We start from the raw sequence: 22,333 nt of genomic DNA on the forward strand, positions 1-22,333 counted from the left end.
CTAAATTCTAATTTCCTTATCCTGTTCCAGACCTCACGCCAGCCTGCGTGAGCTAAAACGCGTGCGTTTCGGCCTCCTTTAGTAAAACGGTGTTGGCTCTCTTGCCAACCACAACATTGGCGACGAGGCAAAACCGCGTTCTTATCGATATTGTCCTGATTTACTTGTGTAATGGCTTCGCCACAATCTCCAGATGTACTGTCCAAATTTTATCGCTTACAGAATCAGCAGACGCAGACCTTACTGGATGCCCTTGGACAGCTCGTCCAGGGTCAACGTGCGATGCAAAACGATGCTGCAGCAGCCGCTCCACTGCTAACGCAGCCACAACACGCAGTTGCACCAACTTTTCGACCTTTTGATGCTGCACTGTAAAGCTGGACAGAGTGGTCACGCCAATTTGGATACCATCTCGCCGCCTACAGAATTCAAGGTAACGAGCGGCAGCCCTTTTTGTTATCATCAGTCGGGGTGAACATGTACCGTGTGATAGTCAAATTATTTCCCAAACGCGACGTAGCAACTCTGTCCTACGAAGAAATTTTGTCTGCATTAGATGCATGTTTCAAAGAATCAGTCAATGTAGTTGCAAAACGGTATACCTTCTTTCGTACAAAACGTACGGCAGGTCAGACTAATCGGGAGTGGGTTGCAACCTTGAAAGGCCTTACTAGGGATTGTGCTTCTGAGTGTCAATGTGGACTCCCTTATTCAGATACTATGGCATGTGTTGCAATTGCACAAAACGTTTCTGATGTTCATATAAGGGAACAGATTTTGAAACTAGTCAATCCCTCCCTTCAACAAGTGATGGACATATTGGATCGGCAGGACACACTTGACTTTGCTCAGGAATCCTTTGAAACTTCGCCAGCCGTGTGTCAGGTTAACCGGCCCGCTGGGCGAGCTGCATGCAGCAGTAAACAGCCCTCGCGCCTGGCCGCGCCGTTGCCGCCAGGCTCTCAGCCACGTGTACCGCGCCGGCAAGCAAATGCAGTGCTCAAATCATGCCCGTGGTGCGCTCCTAGACATTCGCGTGAGAATTGCCTGTCACGCCAAGCTATTTGCTTTTACTGTGATAAAAAAGGACATGTTCAAAGTGTTTGCCAGAAAAAGCTCAGATCGGAAACTCAAAATCATTCCAGGCCCTTTGCTTCGCGCTAGAATCGGAATCGAACCAATGATACTCAGGTTCGCGAAACTTCGCCTATGGAAACTCATGCAGTTCATTCCACTCCGCCCAGTGCCACTCTCTCTAACAGTAACTGTGTTCGTCCCACAAATAGTGTGCGTCGACATCGCCGGAACTCCCATCAAGTCACAAGTGATTTTGTACCAGTTTCAGTTCCCGTTGCACGAGACAGTCGCTCTTGTCGTCAGCAGGACAATAAACTTTATGTGGACTTGGCCATTAACGGCAAAGTGATACCATTCCAGCTCGATACCGGGGCTGCAGTTTCACTGATCAATCAAGACACTTACAAACTGCTGGGCACACCTCCGTTGTGTGCCGCAAATGTTAAGTTAACTAGCTATTCAGGTCAAGAGATCCCTGTGTTAGGACAGTGCAGCCTTCTTGCAACATACAAAGAACAAACAAAACTTATGTCATTTTACGTCCTTCGTTCTTCTTCTGCAGTGAACTTGTTTGGTTTAGATTTATTTCAGTTGTTTAACTTGTCTATAGTAAATCAGGTCCTATCAGTGAACCAGACTGTGCCTTCAGACAGTGTTTCTCGTCTATGTGAAGAATTTGCAGACATTTTTGCACCGGGCCTCGGTAGCGCTAAGAACTATAAAGCACATTTGGAACTGAAAGTAAACGCGCAACCGAAATTTTTCAGAGCGCACAATGTTCTCCACGCATTGTGTGATGAGGTCGCAAAAACATTACACGATTTGGAATCACAAGATGTAATTGAACGTGTGCAGGCTTCTCTCTGTGCATCACCCTTAGTAATTTTGCCAAAACCTTCGGGAAAATTGAGACTTTGTGTGGACTTCAAGGCAACAGTGAATCCACAACTAGTTTTGCAACATTTCCTTTACCTTGCCCAGAAGATCTTTTTGACAAACTGTGTCTGGGTAAATATTTTTCGAAGTTGGACCTCACAGATGCGTACTTGCAAATACCAGTGGACGAAGAATCCCAGCGCAGCCGGCTGAAGTGGCTGTGCGGTTAAAGGTGCTGCAGCCTGGAACTGCAAGACCGCTATGGTCGCAGGTTCGAATCCTGCCTCAGGCATGGATGTTTGTGATGTCCTTAGGTTAGTTAAGTTTAACTAGTTCTAAGTTCTAGGGGACTAATTACCTCAGCAGTTGAGTCCCATAGTGCTCAGAACCATTTGAACCATTTTGAATCCAGTGCGCTTTGGTGGTTAACATGCATCTTGGGTTGTATCAATTCAAACGACTGCCATTCGGGTGTGCATCCGCCCCTGCATTGTTTCAGCAATATCTACAAACTGTTTGTGCGTCTGTCCCTACCACAGCAAATTATCTGGACGATATTGTGATCTCCTGAAAGACGGAAGAAGAACATATGGCCAATCCCAGAACATTATTTCAGGTCTTGCGACAAAATGGTCTTCACTTGTGGAAGGACAAATGTGTGTTTTTTGCTCGTGATTTGCCATACCAGGGACATGAACTCAATACCCAAGGCATACATCCCAGTCCCACGCACCTTCGTGCCATACAAGACTTGCCTTCGCCACAGAATTTGAAGCAGCTACAGAGTGTGCTGGGAAAAATAAATTACTATACTAGATATGTGCCACATGCCTCTTCCATTTCAGCTCCGCTTCATCGCTTACGCCGTAAAGGTGTTCCATTCGTCTGGACGACGGAATGGGAACGCGCCTTTCGCCAGTTGAAATCAGCGTTGCTTTCCAATACTTGCCTTACGCCATTCGATCCCCAGAAGCCCCTTTTGTTGATGGTGGATGCATCGGATTTCGGAATTGGTGCTGTGCTTGCGCACAAAGATGGATCGCACGATCGCTCTATTGCCTTTGCGTCCAAATTGCTCTCGTCTGCGCAAAGACATTATTCACAGATCGAGAAAGAAGCATTGGCTCTCGTATTTGGCGTTACAAAGTTTCACAATTTCTTGTATGGTCGTCACTTTACCATCATCACAGACCACAAACCTTTGACATCGCTTTTTCATCCGACCGAGCTTGTACCTCCGTGTACAGCGCAGAAATTCATTCGCTGGTCTATTTTCCTCTCGCAGTACCGCTACGATATCTTGTATTGGTCCACTGCTAAGCACAGAAACGCCGATGCGTTGTCCCGCTTGCCTGTTGCTGAGGATAGAGCATTCGATTCCTCTGAACTTGCTTGTAGGTTCATTGATTCGGAAACCGATGACGTGGTCGAATCGTTTCCAATTGATTTTCGTCGTGTAGCTACAGCCACAGCTGCCGACCCTGTCCTTGCTACCGTTCTGCGTTTTGTTGCTACGCAATGGCCCTTGTCAAAGTCATGGATCGGGGACCTGTTGGTTCGCTGATTTTTTCCTCACAAGGAGAGACTTTTTGTTTGATGTGGTGTTTTGCTGTTGCGTTCTGATAATGATCAGTCCAGGGTCATTGTCCCACGTTTGTTACAGTCCTCTGTCTTACAGCTTCTCCACCAAGGACATTGGGGTATAGTGAGAATAAAACAACTTGCTTGTCAGCACTGTACTTGGTTTGGAATCGATGCCGCGATTACGAATATGTGCTCTTTTTGCATGGTGTGTGCCGAACAACAATCAGCACCACCGCAGAAATTCTTTGCATGGCCAAAAGCCACTTCCCCTTGGCAACGCTTACACATCGATTTTGCTGGTCCATTCTGGAATGCTCGGTGGTTGGTTGTGGTAGATTCATTCAGTAATTTTATTTTGTTGTCCGGATGTCTTCCACGACGTCATCTGCCACCATCCAAGCGTTATCTGCTATCTTTTGCATTGAAGGTCTTCCACAGACTATTGTTTCCGACAATGGTCCACAATTCATGTCCACCGAATTTCAGTCACTCTGCAAGGCCAATGGTATTCAACATCGGACATCTGCGCCGTTTTCGCCACTGTCAAACGGTGCCGCTGAACGATTGGTCAGGACTTTCAAGTCACAGATGTTGAAGTTAAAAGAGTCACATTCTCAGGAGGACGCCTTATTGCTCTTTCTGTCCTTGTATCGCCCTCAGCCCCAAGATGGTCGCTCGCAGACTGAGTTGCTCCACGGTCGCCCTCATCAAACCTTGATCCGCCGCATCAGGTTCCTGTGCAGCGGCAGACACCTGCTTTTGCCCCAGGCGACGTTGTCTACTACCGCCACTACCGAGGTTCACGGTGTTGGTTCGTAGGGCGCATTCTTCGCTGCCCAGACGCGCTATGTATCTGGTTTTGGGGGCCTCTGGTGAGGTGCGCCGCCATCTCACTCAGCTGCGCCTCTGTCGTCGCACGGAATCTGCCGCTCGCTGTCCGTTTTCAGCGACGGTGCTGTCCGGTCAGCGCCCTGGGGACCCATCTACTGGCTCGCCTCAGCCCCAGGTGTTACCAACGCTGCCTTCCATTTTGCCCCATGGCGACGCGCCACCGCCTGTTCTCCCGCCGGCGATGCCCGCAGTGGACGCGTCGCTGCAACCGCCGGGCGCCTCCCTGGGTCATGCGCCGCCAATCGCTTCCCGTGACCAGTTGTCCTCCGACATGGAACTCTTGCCCGCTCCGGACCATATGTCGTCTACGCCCATCAGATGCCCCGGCCCGATGGAGGTCGACCCTTCGGCCCCTCCTGTCTCTCACTGGGCGCATACACTGCATGTTGGCGTGCACCCTGGAGCAGGTTTGCAGGCGTTTCCTAGCTCCCCGCGGTCCAAATGGCAGGGTGAGGGTTGCACAGCCTCGCCTGTTGTTAGGCTCCCCACCTCACCGCATACGTCAACATGGGGTCCTCCCCACGGCGGGCGGAAGCCTATGCCACAAGCGTACGCCGATTTGCGGGGGAGGAATGTGGTGTCACCGCCAGACACCACACTTGCTAGGTGGTAGCCTTTAAATCGGCCGTGGTTCATTAGTATAAGTCGGACCCGCGTGTCGCCACTATCAGTGATTGCAGAGCGAGCGCCGCCACACGGCAGGTCTAGAGAGACTTCCTAGCACTCGCCCCAGTTGTACAACCGACTTTGCTAGTGACAAAATACGCTCTCATTTGCCGAGACGATAGTTTAGTATAGCCTTCAGCTACGTCATTTTGCTACGACCTAGCAAGGCGCCATATTCAGTTACTATTGATATTGTGAATCATGTACCGTCAAGAGCGACGTTCATCATTAATGGATTAAAGTTAAGTATTCCATCAGCTACATCCATTTTTCTAAATTCTAATTTATTGTCCTGTTCCAGACCTCACGCCAGCCTGCATGAGCTAAAACGCGTGCATTTCGGCCTCCTTTAGTAAAACGGTGTTGGCTCACTTGCCAACCACAACAGTCCCAGTAGCTTGTTTACTGCTTTCCGGAGCGAGTGGAACGGTCGGCACAGTGCGGCCCTGGCCGTGTCCGGCCACAGGACGATGAGCCTGAACCTGAGCCTTGACAGGTAGGCAGTGGCTGGCGAAATAGAGCAGTGATGCATCGTGTAGCTTGTCAGCAATTGTCACTGTTTGCTTGACAGGTTTGGGAGGCCTCTGAGCCAGAGCAAAGCGGATGTGAAGAGATAGTTTATCTGACCAGATGGCGAGGAGAGCTGTGTCAGAGAGTAGATCGGCGCTGACCATGGAATGTAGCTGTCTCCAGAGTTGGGAAGGTTTGTCGTTGCTTAGTTGCTCAACATGGAGCACTTGCTGTATTGCTGCCTCAGTTGAGCGTGCAAGCTGACGTAGAACTGTCTGTTTGGCTAGAGTGTACCGGGTAGATGAGTCCGTGGTGTCGACCAGGTCATCAATCAAGTTCTCCTGGTCGTGCAGGTGGGTGATGAGGCACAGAAATCTGGCTGACTCGTCGAGTTTGTAATGGTTGAACACTTTGTCTACGATTCTGAACCAGGTTGTTGCTCTGTCAGGATTAAACGGCGGCAGCATCGGTAAGTATTGTAGAATGTTCGGAAGAACAGGTTGAGTTGAATTCGTCTGAGCACTGCCTGAAAGAAGCTATTGTTGCTCTAGTATTCCAGGAGAATGTGCCTCCCTGGTATGTGGCGACGATGGCTGGTCGGGTGGCAGCGTGAAGGTGATGCGTCGTGGTTGAGCGCAATCCGTCGCGACGCGGAAGGCCGACGTGGGTGAGACACCGTAATGTGTCGATTGTGGTTGCGGAAGCTCAGCACGTTGCGGTTGTTTTCGATTTGATCTGATGTGTCGCAGAAGACCGGCGCGGATGAGGCACTGGGTTGTGCCGAGAATGGTAGCGGAAGCTCGACTGGTGCTGGCTGTCCAGAAGCACAGTGTGGAAAATGATGTCAAACATCAGATGGAATGTGTGAATGTTCACTGTTTGTAGTCACTCCACTCAAAACGGTGTGTGGATAAGGTGAATGTCGTGGCACAAAACATTGAGGTGTAGCAGTGGGACGGAGATGGAGGTCAGGCACAGATAACAAGATATTGTTCCTGTTGCAGGCCGAGGTATCGAAGCAGGAAGGCATGTGCTGATGCTTAACCGAGGCAAGTGTGGGCGTGGTAGAATGCTGAGGAGGTTGACCTGTGAACAAAGCAGTTCCGGCCACGTGGCAGGAATCCGCGTGGTACTGCACAGATTGCGGCGTGGCAAATCATTGTCCTGGCGGTGGCAGGTTGTCCAATGAAGCATTTGCAGAAATCAGCATTGGTCCCGCACTGCACAGAGATCCGTAAGAGGTAACTGCACCGTCGATGAGGGAGGGCACATGTGGTGGGAACAAAGGTGTCAGATAGCCAGAGTCATGCACACTCCTAACCTCACTTATTGTTGCAGGCTCAAAATCGGCATAATCGTCGAGTGAGAGGCATCGTGTTGCAGTCCTGGCGGGTGTACATCGCCCGCAACACGATGCATGTCGATCACAAAATCCATTTTTAGGCATTGAGCCGAAGTCATTGTTCGAATGCTGTGTCGAAGTAATACACGCGAACATAACCAACGTGGAGGCCGTGGACACAGTAAAACGGCGAAAACTGAAGATGTTACAACTCGGGGTCACCAGTGAGGAGGAAGTTCTGGTCGGTTTCACCAAACAACACTCCCATCTTGCAATAGCTCATTTATTCACCTCTTTACACAAGCAAGGATTACACAGAACTCAATGGCGGAACTGCACAAAGATAATGTTTAGCTTAGTTCAAAGACGATACTTAGATCGATACTGGTGTCGACCTCATCGGCGCCACAGTATAGGGAAGACTTTGTGATTATAATACAGGATAGATATTGTAAAATAGCTACATATTTTAGTAGCATGGATGGATTGGAGCTCTCTTTGGGAACCCGCCCCAACTGTAAAAAGCATAGAAGTAATGTGGCACGGTCTAGTTGCACTGCATAGAAGGTCCACTCATGCGATTAACTTCCAGAACGGTGACAGAAAATTATTTGTAAGGTACAGTTGGCACACACTTGCAGTCGGGTGACAGATTGTGTATGTAGTGGAACATATTAATAACCATTCAGTAGTAGTAAAGTGCAAAGGATACAGAATATTTTGTATATGCACACTGGGAATTACCTATTTCTGCGTACGACTACCATATTTGAATTAAAATAATTTCTGCTAATTCTTAATTAATGATGTATTTGTTTAAGGACGAGTGTCATTTGGTCCAGAAAAATTGGGATAACAAAAGTGTGATGCTGAACCTGAGAATTAAACAGGTGTAATGCACAAAGGCAACAATAATTATGTGTGTGTCCGAACTTTGACACCAATTATGTATTAAGTTAGCTTCCGACAATTAACCTGGTATTGTAAAGTCTGGATCCCTAGATTCCTAATGGTTGTTGTATTGATTAGCTTAGTCAGAATGTGTCATTACATGGTGTTATGGTAATTTCACTTATTCACATTACTTTTAATCACTAAGTTTTCTAGATAAACTAAACACATTACTGTATTTAGCATAATGCAAATTATCATCTTAATAATTCATTTACATGAAATATGGCCTGAATAACATCCTGACAGATTTAGGAATGCACTACATATGCCCAACATGGATACCTAGTCTCAAAATGAAAAAAAGAAGAGAAAAAGTTTAACTATTAATAGGAGTGCAACAACAGTGTAGAATGGTTCTAGCCATTTTGTTCCAAACAGAAGGTTTATTTTTTTGTTTTTCACCAGGGGATATAACAAACAGCTGTGACAAATATTTCAAGTGCTAGAATCACTGAAGAAAATTTACTAGACTATATCCTCTCTTGAAACACCTTACAGTTCTTGAGGTATATGTTTCTTATTGACTTGCAAAGTTCCCAGAACAGTCACAGTACCTAGCAGTTGCTCCCCGGATCTTTGTCCAAATCAAGTGAAGTATTATATCTGTCGATTGTGATACTGTGCCCTGAATTTTGTATAGGAATCACCATGCATTTCACCACAGCTGCAGCTGAATTTGATTGTTATGTGCCATCGTTTTTCTTTCCTGCAAATGGTTCCGTGCTGACAGTGTTATATTGTTTTAGAATCTGTAAGCATGCATATAGCATACTTCTCAGGTTTTTCTTTCATGAAGACCTTATAGGGACACCTGCAGTGTAATGACAATTCAACAGTAACTCTCAACTTCCCTCTAGTACTGAATCAGTGATCCCTCGATGTTTCAGAATGTGTCCTATCAACTGATGCTTTCTTTTGGTCAAGTTGTACCATAAATTACTTGTCTCACAAATTCTATTCAGTACCTCCTCATTAGTTACATCATCTACTCATCTTATCTTCAGCATTCTTCTGTAGCACCACACTTCAAAAGCTTCTGTTCTCTTCATGTTGAAACGGTCAATCATCCGCATTTTACTTCCATACATGGCTACATTCCATACAAATATTTTCAGAAAAGATTTCCTAACATTTAAATCTATAATCATCGTTAAAAATTTCTCTTCGTCACAAAATCCCATCTACTTCAGCATCATGTCAGTTTGCAGCCCAAATAACAAAACTCATTTAATATCCTAAGTCTCTCATTTCCTAATGTAATTCCCTGAGTGTCATCTGATTTAATTTGACTATATTCCATTATCCTTGTTTTGCTTTTGATGATGTTCATCATACCCTCCTTTTAAAAACACTGTCCCTTCCTTTCAACTGCTCTTACAAGTACTATGCTGTCACAGGCAGAACTACTATGTCATCAGTTATCTCAAAGTTTTTATTTCTTCTGCCTAAACTTTAATTCCTACTACAGATTTTCTTTCATTTCCTTTACTACTTGCTCAATGTACACACTGAATAACATCAGGGATATTCTACAACCCTGTCTCACTCCCTTCTCAACCACTGCTTCCTTTTCATGCCTCCTTGACTCTTATAACTGCCAGCTGGTTTCTGTACAAATTGTAAATAGCATTTCCGTGCCTATATATTATTCCTGCTACCATCACAATTTCAAATGCTACAAGCATAAGTTTGCATTTCCTTAGCCTATCTTCCAAGGTAAGTCATAGGGTAATTTTGTCTCGTGTGTTCCTACAGTTCTTCCGAATCGAAAATGATCTTCCCCAAAGTTGGCTTCTACCAGTTTTCCATTCTTCTGTATGTTTGTATTTTCCAACCATGACTTATTAAACTGACAGTTCGGTTATATTCACACCTCTCGGTACCTGTTTTCTTTGGTATTTAAATTAGTATATTCTTTTTGAAGTCTGAAAATATTTTTCCTGTCTCATATATCTTGCACACCGAATGGAAGAGTTTTGTCATGGCTGGCTTTCCCAAGACGATCAGTAGTGCTGACAGAATGTTGTCCACTCCCAAGGCCTTGTATCAGCTTAGGTCATTCACTACTCTATCGAATTATTATCATAGTATTATATTTCCCACCTCATCTTCATCTACGCCCTCTTCCAATGTATTAAGTTGCCTTCAAGTTCATCTCTCTTGTATAGACCCTCTATACACTCCACCTTTAGTTTGTACTTCCTTGCTTAGGAGTGGTTTTCCATCTGAGCTCTTGATATTTATACAGCTGCTTTCGTTCCTCCAACAACCTCTTTCATTTTCCTGCAGAAGGTATTGATCTATAACCTAGTGACACATGCTTCTAAATCCTTACATTTGTCCTCCAGCCATTCCTGCTTAGCCATTTTGCACTTCCTATCAATCTGATTTTTTATAGGTTTGCGATCCCTTTCCCCTGCTTCATTTGCTACATTTTTATATTTTCTTCTTTCATCAACTGAATTCAGTATATCTGTGTTATCCAAGGATTTCTGCCTTGTCTTTTTACCTATTTGATCCTCTGCTGCTTTCAGTAATTCATCACTGACAGCTACCCATTCATCATCTACTATATTCCTTTCCCCCGTTCTAGTCACTCATTGCCTGATGCTCCCTCTGAAACTCTTCAACAACCGCTTGTTCTTTCAAATTATTCAGCTCCCATCTCCTTGATTTCCTACCTTTCTGCAGTTTCTTCACTTTTAATCTACAGTTCATTGCCAATAAATTGTGGGTAGAGTCTGCCCCTGGAAATGTCTTACAATTTAAAATCTAAATCAAAAAAGCTATTATACAATAAATCTGAAACTACCTGGTGTCTCCAGGTCTCCACATATAGAACCTTCTTTCACAACACTTAAACCAAGTGCAAGCGATAATTAAATTATATTCTGTGTAAAATTCGACCAGTTTCGTCTTTCAGTTTTTTCACCCATTCCATATTCACCTACTAGTTTTCCTTCTCTTCCTTTTCCTATTATCAAATTCCAGTCTCCCATAATAATTAAATTTTCACCTCCCACCTATCTGAACAGTTTCTTTTATCTCACCACACATTTCTCCAGTGTCTTCATCATCTGAGGAGATAACTGGCATATAAGCTTTGGTTACTGTGGGCTTTGTGTCTACCTTGGCTATGATAAAGCATTCATTTATGCTCTTCCTGGTACCTTACCCACCTTCCTGTTTTCTTAGTCATTATTAAATTAATCCTTGGATTACCCTACTTGATTTTGTATTTGTAACCCAGTATTCATCTGACCATAAGTCCCATTCCTTCTGCCACCAAACTTCTCTAATTCCCACTATAACTTCAACCTATCCATTTCCCTTTTTAAATTTTCTAACCTACCTGTCTGACTAAGGGATCTAACATTCCTTGCTCCGAGTAACTGCCACCCAGAGAACTCCATATGGGACTATTTTACTTCCAGATTATTTCACCCAATATGATACCATCACTTAACCATGTAGTAGAGATGCATGGCCTCTGGAAAAATTACAGCTGTAGTGTCCCCTTACTTCCAGCTGTTCACAATACCATCACAGCAAAGCTGTTTTGGTTGATGCTACAAGGCCGGATTAGTTGATATCCTAATTGGTGCCCTTGCAACTACTGAAAAAGCTGATACCCCTCGTCAGGAACTTCGGGTTTCAGGGTATGCTAATATGACAGCTCCTTACTTAGCAATCATACACAAATGCTCGCTCAAAGAAAAATTCTTATCTAAGGACTGGGAACATGAACATGTCACACTAATAGTCAAGACAGGAAATAGGAGGAATGCGCTGAATTACAGGCTTGTATCATCAATTTCAATTTGCAGTAGTGTTTTGGAACATATATTGTGTTTGAGTATTATGAATTACTTCAATGAAAATGCTGTATTGACACAGTCAGTACAGATTCATAAAATTTCATTCTTGTGAAACACAGCTATTTCTTTATTCACACACTAAGTCATGAGTGCTATTAACAAGGGATCACATACGGACTACATGTTCTAGATTATCAGAAGGTTTTCAACACTGTTCCGCATAAGAGATTACTAGCCATATTGTGTGCCTATGGAGTATTATTTCTATTGTGCGACTAGATTCATGGTTTCCCATCAGAAAGATCGCAGTTTATGATAACCGACATAACGTCGTTAAATAAAACGTAAGTGATATCTGACATCCCCTAAGGAATGTTATAGGCCCAGTGATTTAGGAGATAATCTGAGTAGCCCTCTTAAGATTGTTCACAGGCGATTCTGTCACTTATCGTCTAGTAAAGTCATCAGTTAAGATCAAAACCAATTGCAAAATTATTTACACAAGAAAAGTGGCAACTGTCTCTAAATAGTGACAAACCAAATCTACTCCTAAACGACGGAAACTATATGACAACTTCAACAGTCTTAAATTTTTTGATTAAGTTTAACTGATAAATTTAAAACAACTGTAGAATCTGATAGAAGAATTCATTAAAAAATTATTTTTCAAAATTTTAAAATACAAAAGTACATGACTACACAAAACATACTGAAGATGCACGTCTGCCACATTGTTCAAATTTACCAGATGACTCAATACATTCATTACAGTCATTCAACAATCTATGATTGAAATTAACATTCGACAGTCTAGTCACAAAAGTAGCATGTGCACTACTCTTGTCCAAAATTATTTACACTGAATATGTAATTTCATCATAATGTACATCCATTAGATTCTTCTTGTAAGCTAGTGCTAACTGGACACAAATTTAGGTTGCACTGATTCCTATGACAAACAGCCCAGACTAATTCTTTAAAATTCATTCAGTGTTAGACATTTGATTAATATTACAATAAAATGAAATTTGTGATTACAGTTTTGTAATTTATGTTGGCAAGAAACAATTTGAAGTACATGATGAAACATACTTCACAAAGTTGACAGAAACATTTTTTTTATAATAAGTTTGTATTTCATATAAAAAAATAATCATATTTTACACTGTACACAAAGTAATATTTCTAATATCAATCATCATCATCCTCCGCATCTTCATATTCAAAGTCTCTGGTCTTTACATCTGAGTCCTCACCAAACTGAATCATGTTATCTATTGTCAACATAATGTCTGCTATGTTCTCCTCGTCTCTTACATCAAAAGGGTAGAATCTCACTAAGCTGTAATCTTCAATTAAGCGTCCAATTGCTTCTGTTAATCTGTTGTACTTTTGATTCCACTTTGAAGTAGTCTCCATTTCTCCTAACAGTGCATGAGGATCTGGTTCCAAGTAACTGAAAATGCAATCACAGCAATATGAGAATTTGAGAAAATATAAATAAAAGTAGTTGAAATCGGTACCCTGCCTTGATCCTCAAGCACCGAGAAACTCCAAAGACATCCAATATTTTGTTTCCAAAAAGGATAAGATGAGAGCAGAAAGCAAAGCTATTTGCAATATAGTAATATCAATTTTATTAGCAGTTTGAGTTACAATAAAAGAACTTGAAAGCAACATACAAAAGCAAGACTACAGTTTTCATCTTGGACAGTGGTGCATATTTAATACCGAGATTTTGGTGAGTGACAAAAAAAACAAAATATTAAACACACAAATTTAACTTTTTGGTGATGATAATTAAAATTTTATGATCACCCCTCGAATATGTTAATTACTTCCTTTTCATTGACTAAATTTTCATGAGATGATTCAAGCACTGCAATTATTTGTTATTTAACAAGCAGCAAGATTATGGACATCAGAGTTAAGCAAACTTTTATGGTTATGCTACATGTTCCTGTTGCTCTCACAGGAATGTACTTTTATTTCTTGAGTTAGGTATAATGGCATATAATGCCAGGGAAATTTCTAGATTTTTTTCTGTTCTATTGTCAGTTCTATGTTTTCAAGTTCACATACTGCTGAGATCACAAACTTCTTTGGAGTTATGTTTCCAGGATCAGTATACATACGTAAACCAACTCACAGATTAGGCCTTAGGCCTGTTCTAACTGACAGACTGCTGCCTCCAAGGCTGTACGAGGAACAACCTATGACTGTAGGACATGTGATACTCATGGCTACGAAGTTTTTCACAACAGAGGCCATGGCTAAGATGTTAGTTTACTTGCTATATCAAATAAAGTTAAAATGCCAAGCTTTTGATGACAACCTCCACCATCGTCTTCAGGTGCTAAGCCTGACCATGATGAAACTGGAAAAGATTCTGTCTTTTATATTCTGGAGGACTGCATGTGATTGGCTGGATTACGTCTTAGTGACATTACGGAAATGGTGCGAACTGAGGTGGTGGGACTCCTTACATCCACTGATTATGTTTGCACTCTTTATCTGGCGTCGCTTGCAGCATCATCACTCACAACAAGAAGTCTTCCTCCATGCTCTTTCTTTATCCAGTACATGTTTCCATACATTGCTAAGTGCATAGACGGTGTGCCTATTAAAACAATAATCACATCGTTTTACTATCAAGTACTTCTCTGACCACAGATTCCCAATACTTTGATGTGTGGGCAAGAATTCTTGTGTGTTTCAACAAAATCTTGTTTTTATTTAACAAGCTGTGTCGGCCTCTGATGATTTTTCAAAATTCCTGTATACAGGGTGTTACAAAAAGGTACGGCCAAACTGTCAGGAAACATTCCTCACACACAAATAAAGAAAAGATGTTATGTGGACATGTGTCCGGAAACGCTTAATTTCCATGTTAGAGCTCATTTTAGTTTCATCACCTAAGCTTCCACCTACACTCAATGGAGCATGTTATCATGATTTCATGCGGGATACTCTACCTGTGCTGCTAGAACATGTGCATTTACAAGTACGACACAACCTGTGGTTCATGCACGATGGAGCTCCTGCACATTTCAGTCGAAGTGTTCGTACACTTCTCAACAACAGATTCGGTGACCGATGGATTGGTAGAGGCGGACCAATTCCATGACCTCCATGCTCTCCTGACCTTAACCCTCTTGACTTTCATTTATGGGGGCATTTGAAAGCTCTTGTCTACGCAACCCCGGTACTAAATGTAGAGACTCTTCGTGCTCGTATTGTGGACGGCTGTGATACAGTACGCCATTCTCCAGGGCTGCATCAGCGCATCAGGGATTCCATGCGACGGAGGTTGGATGCATGTATCCTCGCAAACGGAGGACATTTTGAACATTTCCTCTAACAAAGTGTTTGAAGTCACGCTGGTACGTTCTGTTGCTGTGTGTTTCCATTCCATGATTAATGTGATTTGAAGAGAAGTAATAAAATGAGCTCTAACATGGAAAGTAAGCATTTCCGGACACATGTCCACATAACATATTTTCTTTCTTTGTGTGTGAGGAATGTTTCCTGAAAGTTTGGCCGTACCTTTTTGTAACACCCTGTATAAGGTGACGCTGGTGCTCAACACAGTGATAGGCAACAGTCCATACAGACTGGCCCGCATAACTTTTACCACACTCAAACTAAATTTATAAATCCCTGGTACTCTCAGGCCCAGATTATCTTTAACGTGTCACAATATTTATTTAATTTCCCTAGCTGGCTGGCAGACTGGTCAGATTCCTTCTCTGTTTAAGACTCTACCCACCTTGCTAGATGCTGCACTGCAGAATGGAAGTCCTGCTACATGGCATTCCTCCTGCCCTTGTGGAAAAGTGTCACAACCTTGTTTTCGTGACAGTGTTGAACCGATATCATGGACAGAATACCTGTTCCTTCTTACAGCCATCATCAGGTGATTAATCTCCGAGCCGAGATGGTCCTGGACCAAAATAGTTCTGGCACTGTGTAGATCCCTTCTGAGCTGGATGGTGAAAGTCACTCCTGCTGAGATACACGTCTGTAAGCATCGCTTTTCTATAAACAGAAAGGCCAAGTCGCCCATCTGAGTTACTTTCAACCAACACATTTACAAAAGGCAACTCCATTTACACTGTAAATCTTATGTTACAATGCATACCACTCATACAGTTGATGAACTGCTGTGGCACCTCACTGACAAGCAACCAGATTAAAAATGTATTGTCACCATATCTGAAGAAGTAGGATAGATAGAAGGGATCACTGTTCAATGCTCGTTCTTCTCAATCCTCCAGGAAAAAAAATTAGTTATGGCTGGTGACAGTGGGGAACCCATACCTGTTCCATCATCAGTTATTTCGTACTAATTTCCACTGTGCAAAAAAGGAATGGTCATCTACATGTGCCAAAATAATTTTAAATTTTCAGCATAGAAATGAGCAGCCAATAGTTGCAATGTTGCTTCCACTGGTGCCTTCATAAAAAAGGAGACAACATTGAGGCTGACCATGACTTCACTTGGGACTATCCTCATCTGCTTTACGATAACAACAAACATATACGATTTCTTAAGGTGATTTCTACAGGTACCAATAATTCGGTTAAGAACTTTGCTAGCCTTTGGGTAGTAGAATTCATAGCACTAACACTTGATCTCAGCAGTACACCGTGTCTGTGTATTTTAAGCAGACTTTACGTCCTGGGTAGTTACTCAGAGAAAACACAGTTCTTTAGTAGCTCCCCTCTCTTCCTGGTAAGTGCAAAGTGGGATCCTGTTGAGAATTTGATATGTCCTGTCTTTCAATAACAGACCACCTTTCTTATGATAATATGTAGCACTGAGGACATCTTTAGCATTATGCTTGCCAGGGAATAAGACAATTCCCTGAATGATTTCACCCAAATAATATTGGACTTACAGGGATTGGCTGTCGGTAAAATCCAGCTAGTAGCAAGGCTTACCTCATTTGCCGCTTCTTCGGGATTTGCTACACTGCTTGTTCTATTCCATTCAGTAACTGGTAGCAATTGTGAAACTTGAGCAAAGTTCATATCTTTACTGAGAATTGAGATGGAGGCTTCGACAAGTTCCTTATCGGAGAATTTGACAATAGTATGGTGAACATCACTGGACCTAGGAGTTCCTTGTTCATCGTTAAGGTGCTCAAATTTATTGGCCTGTTTTGCCATTGTCTTGCTTAAATTAGCTCATTGATGTGTAGTCCAAGTCATGTCCAGTGCAGTATTCAGCAATGAAAACAAAGTCTGCCTGCACATAATTACAGGCATTTGTGTTTAAGAGGTAAACCTCGTGATTGGTATCTCAAAGAGCATATTCGTCAATGATATGCTGATTCCATCGTAGGCCATATGGACTGGGATGTAGTAAGTTACCACTCTTCTTCCAATTTCATGTTTGTGGAGAGAATCCTGACAGTGGCCGGTACATGCAGAATGTTATTCGCCAGTTTTCATGCTGTTCTAGCAGCAGGTGATGATAGGCTGTTCAAACATAATAATTCTCACTAACATTCTGCCCATGAAACTTAATATACTGCACAAAATGTGCAGCCAGCACAAACTTGGGATTTGTCTCCAATTAGGCAAGTAGGCAGCATGAAGGAATGACAAGTAATTCACGTAACTCATCCGCCGAGACAACAGAGCTACCCAAACAGGTGAGCACGCATAGAATAACATATTTCAAGCTAGTATTTGCCACCTGTAGGATTGTCCACATGGCAGAGTTAGTGCTTGCTAAACTGTGCACCAATATGAATGTTTCAGCAATGGCCCTTACATGATATCTCAGAACTACTTGAGCTACTGAAACATAAATGTAATAATTTCATGTACTCTACATTTACTGTTTCTGTAATAAACGTGTAGTGAATTGTAAAACTCTCAATTGGTGTTCTTTTTTCTGGCATTGTATTGCACACAAGATCCAGGGGGGCCAAATCTGTCATGTGCCCATACTGACAAAATTTCGAAATATGTGCTCAATGCAGAAAATAGTTATTTCTTTCAAATAAATGTACACTGCAAACAGGTAATTGCATTATTTTATCAGGTCTGTTATTCATAAGCTAGCTGAAATCAATACCACACAAAGGAAAGTTGTAGTACGAAGAAATACTGAAAAAACATACTGGCCTACAAGGGTGGTTTGATAAGTCTGGTAAAAAACAAGAAAGAAATATCTGTTCTGTACACAACTCACCTTACTTCTCGATGTAGTCTCCTTTGACAGATATACAGCTGGTCCAGCAATCCCCCAGCTTCTTCATCCCCTTGGAAAAATAGGTTATGTCAAAGTCTACAAAATACTCATTGACTGCAACTATTCTTTCCCCATTTGATGAAAATTTCTTCCCAGCAAGCCAAAGTTTCAAGTTGGGAAACAGAAGAAATCACTCGAGGCCACGCCTGGTGAACAGGGTGGATGAGGAACTGATTCAAAGCTCAATTCATGCACTTCTGCTATAGTTGTCACTGACGTGTGAGAAGGTGCATTATCCTGGTGAAAGAGAACTTTTCTGCATGCCAACCTTTGTCTTTTTTCAGGCACTGCAAGTTTCAAACACTCCAACAATGGTTCTATGCTTTTCCAAGTAATCTATGAGAATTATTCCTTGGGAATCCAAGAAAACATTGGTCATCACCTTACCAGCTAAAAGAGTGACCTTTGCCTTCATCGAAGCATTTTCACCAGACTTTATATATTGTTTTGAACGTCATTTTGACAATGGCATGAAATGATGGATCCAGGTTTCATCAACAGTCACAAATAATCATAGAATGAAGGCTTCCATGGCAGGTGTTGTCATCACTTAACATTTCCGGGCTGAGATGCCGTGGTCCACACATAAGACTCTTCCCTGACATTTCGCCTTCGACTGTGGAAGGCATCCTCCGAGGACAATCGGCGAACTGCAACGAGAGCAATAGTGAGCGCCATATATACAAGCCATCCAGAGGGCGCCACTGTCAATCATGTGACGTTGGCTGTGCTGTGATCTCTGATATTGCCAACTTTCTCAATTGAAACTAACCGATTGTCACGCTGTTGCTGCAACGTTGACATCCATATCTTATCCAGCTTAATTCCTTCATCTTTTGTATTAAAATTATTGCAGTGTTTGGCAATCTCAATAGCCTCTCTGTACATTCACACATAATAATGCGACGTCTTTGCTATGACGGTCATCTCACTAAACTTTATTTCATGATTACCTTAGTTTCAATTGAGAAAGTTGGCAATATCAGAGATCACAGCACAGCCGACATCACGTGATTGACAGCGGCGCCCTCTGGATGGCTTGTATATATGGCGCTCACTAGTGCTATCGTTGTAGTTCGCCGATTGTCCTCGGAGGATGCCTTCCACAGTCGAAGGCGAAACATCAGGGGAGACTCTTATGTATGGACCACGGCATCTCAGCCCGGAAATGTTAAGTGATGAGTCACAAATAAGCACAAAAAGTCTTGCAGATTTGGATTAGATATCACCAGATATTGTGTTGAAATGTATCGCCAGATGCACTTTTGATAGATTGTGACCAATCGTTGCACCCACCTCATATACAGCTTCTTCATAGCCAATTCTTCCTGCAGGATATTATGCACTCAGTCAGTTGAGATACCTACGGTCTCAGCAATCTCACTTATTTCTAGTTGGTGGCCTTGCATTACCATATCATGGCTTCTCTCAATGGTTCCCTTTGTGGTAACCTCAACTGGACATTCAGAGGGCATATCATCTTCGATGTTTGCCCAAGCATGTTTAATGTCATTAATCCAAAAGTAAATGGTCATCTAAGTTGTTGCAGCACTTGCATGAACTTCTTCCAATTCTGTTTTGATCTATATGGCAGTCCACCCTTCAAATGATAACAGCACAAAACTCAGTTTTCCCCATTTTCAATCATAGCCAAGACACTGAACAATTCATATGGTTGTCAAAAATGAACTGAATGCAGTGCATTGTTAAAATTCTTCACACAATCCTTGAAATAATCAAGATTACCATCCATGAAGGTGCAAGAAAAATGTTCCATTTTTTATGGAAATTTACCAGATTTATCAAACCACACTCGTATTTGAGATGGGAGGTTAGTGTTTGCATAGCAGTTCCTGAAACAATGACTACTAGAGAACAGCTTTTATAATTAATCAGACTCCCAAGATAAACTGTTAATTTTTGCAACGATAAAATAGTTTCTCAAGGTGGTGAAAGGGGTTGAACAGACAACAAAAAAAAGGACATAAGCAATTTAGGATTATTTAAATAATCAAAGTTTGAAAAATGGGGAAGAGTTTTCAGAAAAGAGGCAAAAAATCATTATTCTACACAAGATACAGCACAGAAGCTTTACCTGTCAAGGCGTGATCGTGCAGTCTTGCTTAATAGGTCCATCTTGCTCAAGACATTTATGTGTGGAAGTTCTAAATTTGTCATAACACTTAATGCTGCCATTGTGCCAGACAGAAACTTGGCAGGATCTACCATAAACTGAGAGTCTATGAGGAACACCGCACAAAGGCGAAAGTCCTGACGCTGCAGATGTTCAACAAGCTGCCTCATGACTGTCATGTGTGTGTACAGCTCTATCTGCCCAGGACAGTCAAACAGAGTGTAGTCGTCCTCATCCTCACCTAGCTGCTCTTCCAACCAGTCGATATTCTCCACCAGGTACCTATACGAGAGAAAACACAATGATTATTTTTTAGTTTTCTTAATATATATAACTCACTGTTAAAAATGGTGTATCTGCAATCCTCTTCCTTTTCTTGGTATACTACCCCAACATCACAAAAAAGGCAAGGGTATCTGTGTGTGTGTGTGGGGGGGGGGGATCACTAACATTTTCTTTTACAAATAGACTCCTTATGCAGACTTCAGAGTAATGTTCCTTATGCTGGTGCAGAGGTCTTCAACAAGCTCCCAGTTGGACATAAGGCAATAAACTGTAAATCCCAACAAATTCAAAAGAAAATTGAGGTTCATGCAGGGTCAGCTCCTCCTGCCACATGTTACCTGATGATCTACTTTCTATGGACTGAATATCTGTGTTAGCTATATGGCAACTACAATCAAAGGCTAGTAATTACACACATCTGCAACCAAGCAAACATCTGTTCGTGCACCTGAAAAAACTGTTCTGTGCATATTCCTGTATACATAACTATGTCAAATAAATTAGGCTACACCACATAACCATACATGAAAGATGTCATCATAATCACATTGAACAAAATCTTTCTTGAAATACTCCAGGTTTTACTTTTGTTTCAAAGTATACTTAAAGAAAACAATGAAGACGTTGAACATACTGTTTAGAATGAAGTAGTTAGGGACAAGAGTATCATTCAAGGCTTGGATAAGAGATAGTGGAAATCAGCTACAGTCTTTTCAAAGGAGGCATCTCAACAACTGCATCAAATTATTTAAGGAAACCATGGAAAAACAAAATGAGGATGACCAGATAGCAATGTGAATCTCAATCCTGCTAAATGCAGGTCCAGTAGCTTAGCCATGGCGCAACTTCACTCAGCAAGGACACCACTTGCCATTTACAATAATATACTGCATGACAAATTCTATGGGTTATTCAGATATTATAGAAGTGGGTCATTCAGATATTATAAAAGATACTCCTTATATTTACCTGTTTGTTATCAATAGATAGTGGAGTATGCTATTCAATCCCTATCAGAGATACAGGCGAGAGGACTTTACTATTCACTTACATTCATAATTTCATGAAATCTTGTTAAATAAGAGCCAGCAATGTTTCACAAAGTCAATTCTGCCTTTACTAATACTTCTTTGGGGAGGGAATCATTTCTCTCCCTCGGTCATTAGTACGTTACATTTAGGAAGCCCACAACAAACATTGGCGAGATTGGTTTATGTATCTTTGTAGTGTGAATGAAATTAGCTGTCCAATCTGTCACCACTTCCCTACCAGCAGGCAAAATATATCTTATATTCCTTGTAGGTCTTCAGTCCCCTGACCATGACAGCACTGGGTGCTGACCTTACAGTACGTGTTTCCACCAGGGGTAGTTATATAATATAGGACAGGAAGAAGGTCACAAATACACAGCAAAAAAGCAGTAAGTCAATGGAATGATTATTTATTGCCCATTTAAGTCAATGGAATGATTATTTATTGCCCATTTAAGAATATATCTGGATGATTTTCTATAGCAGGGACAACATCAATCCACAGTTCCGAATAACTTGATGGATAAACAGTCATGTTTGTCTGGCCCCCATGGAGTCCTAATTAATGAAGCGTGGGACTTCATCTTAAGAATAAGGCAGGCGATACTGTTGCTGACCCTGAGAGGTAAGGGACATGAAAACAAAGGTTGATAAGCATGGCAATTCCTACCCCATCAACATCGGTGCATAGTATACAGACAGCTCATAGAGCAAGTTGTGTGTGCATATAATTATAACGGTCAAGGCCGGCACATGGCATAATCCCATGGCGTAAGTGGATGTTACCGCTATGATTTTGCACACAACTGATTCCAAAGTAATGAACACCAGTTCATGTTAACACAAGATGACAGTGACTTCCACATTAATGTTTTAACAACATTTCAAATCTGCAACAGA

At 42.1% G+C, this 22,333-nt stretch overlaps 1 protein-coding gene across 1 annotated transcript in view; it reads right to left on the minus strand.

Annotated features, from left to right (window-relative positions):
* Positions 1–11,833: 11,833 nt before the first annotated feature.
* LOC126094608 (GPN-loop GTPase 3) overlaps positions 11,834–22,333 on the minus strand; it is a 29,694-nt gene continuing 19,194 nt past the window's right edge. The window contains exons 3-4 of the mRNA XM_049909088.1: positions 20,079–20,399; positions 11,834–13,174 (exon numbers count right to left, since the gene is read on the minus strand). Of these exons, the coding sequence (XP_049765045.1) occupies positions 12,910–13,174; positions 20,079–20,399 (586 nt within the window). The 3' untranslated portion in view covers positions 11,834–12,909. The remainder of the gene's footprint in view (positions 13,175–20,078; positions 20,400–22,333) is intronic.

This window comes from Schistocerca cancellata, chromosome 1 (assembly GCF_023864275.1).
Source record: "Schistocerca cancellata isolate TAMUIC-IGC-003103 chromosome 1, iqSchCanc2.1, whole genome shotgun sequence".
NCBI classification, from domain to species: domain Eukaryota; kingdom Metazoa; phylum Arthropoda; class Insecta; order Orthoptera; family Acrididae; genus Schistocerca; species Schistocerca cancellata.